Below are 9,666 nucleotides of genomic sequence, written 5' to 3' on the forward strand. Positions count from 1 at the left end.
TGTTTATTTCAAAGACTTCATTTAAAACATGGTTTCCCCCATAGGTATCCTTCTGTGTTGATCGTGTTACGATTCGAAGTAGGTACATCATGTAGCATAAAACGCATCGCTCATCTCAATTCTGATGAGAGGATTAATCGCCGAGGTATATATATATAATAGAGGAGAATGTTCCCCTATGCCATGGTTAAGTGTGGTTCTTTAGAAGGAAAACACCACTCAAAACATACATTTATATGCTAATACAGCGTTAAGCATTTCCCCCCCGTTGACCCAATAATGTGTGGTAATCACCCACAGCGCTGCTAAACGGCCTCCCACTTGGCGGGCTCTCTGCTGCTTGCTGCAGGCCAGAGCGCATCACTGACTGTCAAATAAACGCACACGGCTTCTTGCAAAGCGGGTGCCCCTGATGTGCGGGAGAGAATTCGCCAGGGGTGGTTTATTAAGCAATATTCCAAAGCAAAACAAGCAATATATTGCAGAGGTTTGGTTTTTTTTGTTTATTGTGTTTGAGCAAAGCCTTGCCTTGTCTTTTACAACAGCAGAGCGTGTGTGTGCATGAGCTTTTCGTTGCTTGAGCCCAGCAGGATTGATGTGCCCATGACTGGTTGAGACCAAGAACAACTGAGACCACGTTGTACAGTCTTCTTTTTGTGTAAACACATCGGGTAATTTTCTTGTCCCGTCATCATCGAAAGATGAAATTCTCACCTGTTAGTAATTTCTGTACCCCTCAGGCTCTGATTGTTATAATCGGTAATAATAGATGGACGTTTAAAAAAAAATGGACGCTTAAAAAACAAAATCCTTACCATGTCATCGATACTCAAATGTTAATACACAGAAACAAACTGAGCACGTCTACACATTCCACTTCCATTGATTGTTTTTGAAGTTGAACTTGAATTTTTGATGTTGATTTCAAAGTGTTGCCCTCGGCGCTCTCCTTTGAACCGTAGCATAGATGACTCTTTAGCATCAGATTGCCTTTGATTTTAACATTGAATTTGATCCTAGTAGGCTACACCATTTGCAATCTACGGGTATGACATTGTTGCATTGTCTGGTTTTATTAGGGGGTTCCATCTACGCTGTAATCTAAATTATACCCTGTAAAAATAACTGGACATGAACTCCAGAAGATTTGAGGCATCTGCCGCCGCGCTGAAACCAATAGTTTCCACAGAGACTGGAAGGCATGCGCTACCAAAGCATGGCCTTATTAAAGACAGCCCGGGCCCCTCTGCTGCCCCCAACCCCTGGGGCCCCCATCTCTCTCTCTCTCTCTCTCTCTCTCTCTCTCTCTCTCTCTCTCTCTCTCTCTCTCTCTCTCTCTCTCTTTCTCTCTCTCTTTCTCTCTCTCTCTCCTTCTAGTTTAATGGCCCCCTCAGCTTCCCTTTTATCTCATGCTGACCCGATCTAAAACAAACAACATTACACTACAAATCAGGATTAAATGAACAGGCTCTTTCTCTCGCTCGCTTCGTTAACACATGGAGGCCTGTTGCGTGGTGATGATCAATGCTGGTGGCATACCCTGTCGACAGGTCTTAAACATGATGTATAGTAGCCTAATATGGGCTCTGTAAGATTAAACACACGGGGATATTTTTTCTGGTAAGTGTTCATTTTATATTTCCATTTCTGAGATAAGTGACTTTCTGGTTGTGTTTTAAAAACTTCTAATGGATAATTTGGTTGTTTTTACAAACGGAAATATATCTTTTTGTAGATTCATAATCTACAAAAGTTGTTGAACGTCTATTTGTATTGGTCATGTAGTAAGACATTGTGCTATCGGTCGTGTACAGTTTAAACCAATGGTTTGAAATACATCAAATAGGAATAATAAGGCATGCCAAAGCGCATGTAAGAATTGCCGCCACGTTAAAATATTTATATTTGGTTTATTATTATTATAAAAAAATCAACTTCACTGATTTAATGAGCCCATTGTGGACATGACTTCCAACACAATTATCCAATGAGCGATACGACCAGCAGTACGACAGACAGAACACCAATGCAAATTTGTGTGCTTACTCGAGTTAATTAAAATAATAAAATATGTTTTTTATTTATTTACTTTTTTAAACATAAAAAACAGTGGACCTGGGTCAAGTGGTTGGGTCTACAGGAGAACCCACGCGCTGGTGGAACCAAAGACCGCGCTGTCGCTGCACACGGGGGCGGTGTTTTGAGCGCGCCTACTTCCTTAGCAACGTGTATCTGAACCAGGAAGTACTCTTCCCCTTCGAGCTACATGGCTATGGATAGCACATACAGGTAGGCAAGTGTACCGATCTAAAGTTCGCCCTTGGTATTCCATAAATCGGATATATCCTCTGTGCGTATGGGAATACGGGTTTTTTCAACACACATCTATATATGTCATGCGTACAAAGACGTTATTGTACGTAAAGTTACACATCTACTTTGTTGACAGGTGTGTTAGCTAGGCGTCCCAGCAGCGAACCCATTCTTGCAATGCGCACTTTGAATGGCATTCCTCTCGGCGCCTGCCCCGCACCATTGTCATCCACTGCGTGATTTGTCTGCGTGATGTGCATCAATCTGCGTGATGTGCGTGATGTCTCTGCGTGTTGTGCATGTATCTGCATGATGTGCAACGTTAGTGTACTTGTGTCCTGTCAGTTGACTGAAGTGAAATATTGCAAAAAAGTGAAATGAACGAATAGCAACACCTGCTAATTCAAATAAAAAATGCAGCTGTTGTTTGTTTCAGTTGAAAGATAATAAATTGTAAAGTTACCAGTGTGTACGAATGATGTATTCAAAATATTTTCCATTGGCATGTATACTCCAGTGAACTTGGAACATTGTTGCTTTCACCTGTCAACTTTCCCCTTCTTCCATATCATTGCAATGTAACAAAGATCTAATTAAACTACGAGTAAGGCTAATAAGATCACCATTATAGCGTCCACATCACTCTTCCATGGGTCCCACAGGCCATGACGCTTGTCAAGCTATGCAGGGGTGATGGAAGATCTAATCACCTGTGTTGAAGAGCAGCCGCAACCGCCTTCCTCTCTTCCAAACGCATGGACCAATCAGCGCTCAGACTCGGCTCAGAGGACAGACGAAGAGCCCAAAGCTGTGGGTGGATTTGTGTTAGTACACGCTGGTAAGTGGCATTCAGCGCTCTGCATCATCAGTTGACATTGCCTACTTTTAAATTGTATATATTCTGTGTATATCTTAACTAGTTGGAAGTAGTCATTGACTTGTCATCTAAGAAGGCTATAGTACAAATCAAATATTTGTGCCTAACATTTGTTTTTGGTGCAGCAATTATGGTTTCACTATGAATTTGTATATTTTTGCTGAATTAGAAGATGCTGACAAACATTTTATTAGGTTTTAAAATGTATTAGTAAGATACAGAGGATCCTAAATGCGTGTTCAAACGTGTCGTTGAAACGTATGCCATGGTTGTGCTTTAGGGGCCGGATACCATTCTGAGTCAAAGGCCAAGGAGTACAAACATGTCTGCAAAAGGGCTTGCCAGAGAGTAAGTTTTATATAAATTTGTACACTGCATGTATTGAAATGTACTCATTAATTTCTAGAGATATGCAGCGCACACAAAATAAAACGACTACATGTCACGAGATATTGAATCACTATTCGCATATATATGGTGTTTATGGTGATCATCAATGTAACTCAGATCTACCTTTAGATACTGGAGAGAGTGCAGAGTAGACATAGAAATCAGAAATGCAAAGCTGGTCATTTTATTATATAAATATTTATTTGTTACATATTTTCTATTAGCATATATTGTGTAACTGTTTGTTACACAACAGTTTGGTGTGATTTGTTGTGAAACGTTGTTTGAACTGTACTTCACTAACATTCAGAGTAAAATAAATACATCAAAAGATAGCTAACAAAACGACACAAACCACAGCAAAACATAATTCCCCTGCACTTGAACTCTCATTCTTTCGAAAAGATAGTCCGCTTTCACTCCTATATCTGTTTGCTGTTAAATTGAAGCGGTTGCAATCCACGGTTCACGCAATACTAAATACAGACGACACGTTTTTAATTATGAAGCACTTTCCATTCAATAACAGTCACCCGAGTTTGGTGCAGCGTGTTGAATACAATACCAACAGTGGCTGAAAGCCTCCATGTATAAAGGGCCTCTGTGCTTGCTCACCAGGCAGTGGAGAGACTCCGGGCCGGGGCACTGGCCGTGGAGGCTGTCGCGGCAGCGCTGGTGGAACTGGAGGTCAGTAGAGGCCGGCTCCTGAGGCTATGCTCCCTACATCCTCTTAATGAATGCTCGCTGTGTTTTAGGGTGGGCTGGTAGAGCGTCCTCCGAAGTTGGAAAGCGGGAGTAGAGACTTGATGATTAAGTGATGTGTTTGTGCGGTGTGATGTGTCACATCCTTTTTCATTTAGAATATTTGATACACTTAGAGACCCAAGATTAAGATGTCAATTCGATGAACAAATATTGTGAAAGTCATTAAATTAATAATTGAAGATAATGGGTTTTTTTTGCTCCAGGGCTTGTTTATATAACGCTACGAAGAGAAATCTGCACTTGCCGACATTTCAGAAGGCCACTGGCCCTTCACCACCTTTTTTTCTCTCTCTCTTTCTAAACCTGCATACAAAAGACCAACTGTTCCTCCCTTCCACACCGTCTGTTATCATTGGCACTGCGGTTGGCAGCCATGTTGTTCATGTTTCTTCATGCCCCGCGCCCAGGACTCTCCCTTCACCAATGCCGGGATGGGCTCCAACCTGAACCTATCCGGGGAGATTGAGTGCGACGCCAGCATCATGGACGGCAAGTCGCTGCACTACGGCTCTGTGGGCGCCATACGAGGTGAGGCGCCGACCGGGGGGAGAAATTACGAAATCCTATTATGGCCATGCCAAGAACCCGAAAAGACACGCCCGCCTCTATTTCTGATTGCTCCGTCACACACGTCACCCCTATCTTTGATTCTACTGTCTATGGATTAGACTGCCGCGCTTTCACTGGCTTGATATTAGATGCTAGGGTTAGGTGCTCACAGCGAGGTTACCGTAGAGTTCTAAAGCGTCCAGTTGAGTTGCATGCATCCTGGCCAATCACAGACAGAGTAGGGCGGGTCCTTGCGTGGCCATAGTAGGATTTAGTTGTGGTCGGGGGAAGGGGTTCGCCATTGCTCTTGTGATATTACCAACGACCCTCCTACTTGTAATAAACCCCTCCCCCACCACTAGATACACAAACAAGGACGCGCCGGATCTTATGTTTATGATTGAGTTTCTTTTTCTCATGGTTTCGTAGGGAAGCCTCAGCAACAGGGGGGACCTAACAAGCGAAAATCCACCATGTAGTTGTTGTTTTTTAACCGTAATAATAAACAAAACATATCTTTATGTTTACATCCCTGCGCAAAGGAAGCTTTGTTTGTGTGCGAGGAACTCCAACGTTATCTCTGAGGCTGACATAATTTATCCCATACAAAATGCCCGGGGGGCGCACATGACATTTACAACGTGAGACAACACATAATAATAATACAACCAAGATTGTTCTTCCCGTGCCGGCGCGATGTAACACACAGTGTCAGTTGATGGAAAGTGATTCCAGCCTTGGTAGCATTACCCCTCCCTGTTCGCTGGTAGGGCCTCCCTTTGGAACAGGATAGCCCTGCCATTTTTAATTTCAGACGTTAATACAAACAGCCTGGGTCTATATAAATATTTCAACCGTCCGCTTCAGAGATCAAAAGCCCGACATTAATATGTAGCATGTATACATTCATCTGCCCGAGGCATGCCATTGCTTTTGTCCTCTGCTGGTGTCAACCGCATCTTCTTGGCGAGATCGCAGCAGAGACGATTTTCAAATCAAACACCACCTCCCACCATCTCCACGTTCATTACCAGACATGTTTCTACAACCTTTCCTCTCCCCCTCCCTCCTCCAACCCTGCTAGGAATAAAGAACCCGGTCCTGGTGGCCCACCGCCTGCTGAGCGAGGCCCAGAAAGGGAAGCTATCGGCCGGCAGAATCCCACCCTGGTGATTACCTCCGTCCTCTGGGATCTGTTTAATGTCACGCTGGAGTGGACGCGATGTGATGCTGAAGTGCTCTGATGTGGTGTCTTCCCCCCCCCGTCGCGCTAGCTTCCTGGTGGGGAGGGGAGCGCACGACTGGGCCGTGGCTCACGGGATTCCCCCTTGCCCCGCGGAGAAAATGGCCACAAGTAGGACTCGTTGTTTTCTGTTTTATTGCTGTAGTGTTTTTCATCTGGTAAATGACGATTAAGAAGAAAGTCAGATACACCATTTTCATGATTCACTTAACCGGTTTTACTTTTTTTTTTTTTTTTAACCGCCTTAAGTTAAACTGTCTGTTGAGTTTTATTCTAAGATGTATTTTATTTGCAAAAAAAATATTATTATTATAGCTGCATACATACATATTATAGATGTATGTTATTAATGAGCAGCTAGATGTTAGGTTGGTTGTCTTGCTCAAGGGAAACCTACAGGTAAACCCACAACCTTTTTCTTGGTGATTTGACCCTCCTGCCGACTGTTTGTGGAACACAAAGAAATAGTTGGTTATAGTAAGTAACTCTAGGCGTGCAGAAAGCCATACGGTATTTCCTGTTTGTATTACGTTACGCTACTCCAGACGTTCTTATGATGACGAGCTGGAACATTCCTTATCATATAAAATAATGACTGGAAAAACAAGGAAATCATCGACGTAATGCTATAGACTCAGCCTTTCCTTTGGCCAAGTTCACAACAGGTAATCTCGTTAAGTTGGTTTTGGTCTGAAAACTTTTATTGGCTAATTATATTATCAACACCATTTCAGAATGACTAAAGATGGCCAGAGTGCTGTAAAATTGAATGCAAGGATGTCCATATTTTATTACGAGGTAGTTCATGTTCTTTGCTAATTTCACACGTTTGTGTCCTGCACCAATAAACTCTGGCTTGCAAAGTCTCTCAAATAGTTTATTTATTTATTCCAATTTCTTCTGCTCAGATGCCTAGTAAGTAAGATAGTGTAGTACCTTCAGTGTGATTGTTTTGTCTTTTTTATACCCTTACCGTGCTTGTGTCAAGGGTAACGAGTTCATAGGCTATCGATTTGCACCCGTAGAGTTCAGTCTGTCGGCCTACAAGAGGAACAAGCGAAAGATGGAGATTGCCGAGAAGATGGACACACCGGAGAACCCGATGAAGAGAAGGCGACAGCCCAGTGAGACTGTGAGTACATCGCTCCAACATCTCCCATCCACTTCCGTTAATTCCTTTCCGTCACCTAGTGATGGTCGTTAATTTGGGTCAGGGAAAGAAAAAACGAGTTGCATAAGAATTATTTATCCTTTTTAACATTATTCAACTAACGGATTCACAAAAAAAATCGTTTTTATTTTTTATTGCATTTCACCTTGGGTTTGCCAAGTTTATATCATCAGTTTATATAACCATTACAAATATTAAACAAACATCATCTTATACACACTTTACTCTGCTTTCATGCCATCCTTTTCATACACGCCTTCTTCACAGTGGACGGAGTAGATCATTAAATCAGCACCCCTAGAAGCGAGAATCCGTTTGGAATCGGGAATCGTTTTTTATTTAGAATCAATTTTGAATCAAATCGTGACCACAAGAAGAAGCCTGTGAAACCGAGAGACTCACGTCCCTATTAGCCTCTTTGATGTGAAGTCATTGAACTTGATCTGTTATTAGTGAAAGTATAGCAGTAAAGTATAGGACCAAGTTCAGCATTTGATGGCGTTTCCTCAGTGAAAAGCCAGAGCTTTCAGAGGCGTTTTACACCCCCCACTCCTGCTTTTGCACCACCACTAACACCACACTGTCCGTGTGACACGCTTAACCAGATCTAAATGCAGCCTGATTTTATGACAAACGGCCGATAAAAAGGTCTTGACTTCTGCACAGTCCTCTAATCTCAGGTCTGTTGGTTTCTTATGGAGGAAACAGTGGGATAATTACGACCTGTAGATACCCATGGTGTGTGGAACAGACACACACACACACACACACACACACACACACACACACACACACACACACACACACACACACACACACACACACACACACACACACACACACACACACACACACACTGAGCCGTTTAAAGTACGCTCAATCTCGTTCCCTCTGCGCTGCATTTTTATGTGCTTTGACAATCGTTTGAAGCACTCTGTGAGATGCTCTCCTCAATCAAGACTCAAGGGTTATTGTGTTGTTGTATTGTCCTGTTATTGGCTACATTGTAACCTAAATTGCACAAAATAAAACCAAATGTAATGTTAGTGCGTATGCCAGTACATATGAGGGCATTCAAGTGTGTGCGAGCGCGGGCGTCTTTCCACATGTTGAAGTGGAAAGACAGCCCAAGAACCCAATTTATCAAATATACACATGCAGCATCATTTTAACCTAGTTTGAAGTTTGTTTGTCAGGGATTATTGTTTCCAGAAAACGTCCACTTTAAGTATAACCATAAAAGGCCTCTTAACAAGTCAATCCACTAACACAAGCCTACACGCGTCCATCTGCTTCTTCTTTCAGCTCTGACGAGGAACCCCTGCTCTAGAGTATGTCAACAGTGATCTTGTTATTTCAACTCATGTTGTCTGTGTGTCGCCCCCCCTCACACCCCGTCCCGCCCCCTTGCGATGCAGGAGAACGGCTCTGAGTGTCTTGACACCGTGGGGGCCATCGTGGTGGACCAGGAGGGAAACGTGGCTGCAGCCGTCTCCAGCGGCGGGCTGGCTATGAAGCACCCCGGGAGGGTGGGCCAGGTAAACCATCCCTCCCTCTCCCTTTTCCTCCTCGTATCTCCTCTAACTCCACCTTCGCCTAAACCTCCACCAGGTGGAGTCTACCTGCTCCTAAACATACGTAGCTCCTCTTGTATCATCACTGGTCCGTCTCGAATCAGCTAGAGCATGGCTTTGGCCCTGCCAGGGTCAAGGGTCAAGGGGGTGGATTCCCACTTTGGATAGCCATGCACTCCCAGGATTGGAAGACTCTCTGCCAGACAGGGCTCCTAACTTCCACTCTTTCATGGTTCTCAGTCTCCCCTGGATGTCACCGTCGGCGTCTGTTAAGCGTGTTAATTGTTTAGTGTAGGCCACTTCTCTCTCTGTAGGTTTGAGTCCCGTTGCTCAAACCTGAAGGGCTTACCCTGACATTCCCTGCTGCTCTCTGTTTCCCCCCCCCCCCCCCCCCCCCCCGCTTCTGTGTGCGCGCTGCACTAAAAATACGCCTTGAGCAATTATACACCTCTGACACGTCTGGGTCTCCTCTGTTTTGCTTCTATTCCCAGGCCGCTCATTACGGATGTGGCTGCTGGGCCCAGAACAGCTGTAACTCGAACCCTTACTCCACAGCAGTGAGTACCTCAGGTACTCCATGACAATCTCTGCTCTGTGGCTTTGTGTGGTTGGTTGGGTGGGTGGGTGTTTGTGTGTTGGTGTGTGTACACGTGTGTTTGGTGTAAACGTGTGTGTGTGTGGGTTGGTGGGTGATTGTGTGCTTGGTGTGTGTACAAGTGTGTCTGTGTGTACACGTGTGTTTGGTGTCAACGTGTGTATGTTTGTAAACGTGTGTGTGTGTGTG

General features: G+C 43.9%; 1 protein-coding gene across 1 annotated transcript in view; it reads left to right on the forward strand.

Annotated features, from left to right (window-relative positions):
• Positions 1-2,241: 2,241 nt before the first annotated feature.
• Positions 2,242-9,666, forward strand: part of tasp1 (taspase, threonine aspartase, 1) — a 24,506-nt gene continuing 17,081 nt past the window's right edge. The window contains exons 1-10 of the mRNA XM_079728817.1: positions 2,242-2,289; positions 2,976-3,151; positions 3,471-3,538; positions 4,199-4,267; positions 4,753-4,873; positions 5,979-6,063; positions 6,169-6,248; positions 7,163-7,269; positions 8,727-8,846; positions 9,374-9,452. Coding sequence (XP_079584943.1) covers positions 3,007-3,151; positions 3,471-3,538; positions 4,199-4,267; positions 4,753-4,873; positions 5,979-6,063; positions 6,169-6,248; positions 7,163-7,269; positions 8,727-8,846; positions 9,374-9,452 — 874 coding nt within the window. The 5' untranslated portion in view covers positions 2,242-2,289; positions 2,976-3,006. The remainder of the gene's footprint in view (positions 2,290-2,975; positions 3,152-3,470; positions 3,539-4,198; positions 4,268-4,752; positions 4,874-5,978; positions 6,064-6,168; positions 6,249-7,162; positions 7,270-8,726; positions 8,847-9,373; positions 9,453-9,666) is intronic.

The sequence above is a fragment of the Pollachius pollachius genome (assembly GCF_949987615.1).
Source record: "Pollachius pollachius genome assembly, chromosome: 2".
NCBI classification, from domain to species: domain Eukaryota; kingdom Metazoa; phylum Chordata; class Actinopteri; order Gadiformes; family Gadidae; genus Pollachius; species Pollachius pollachius.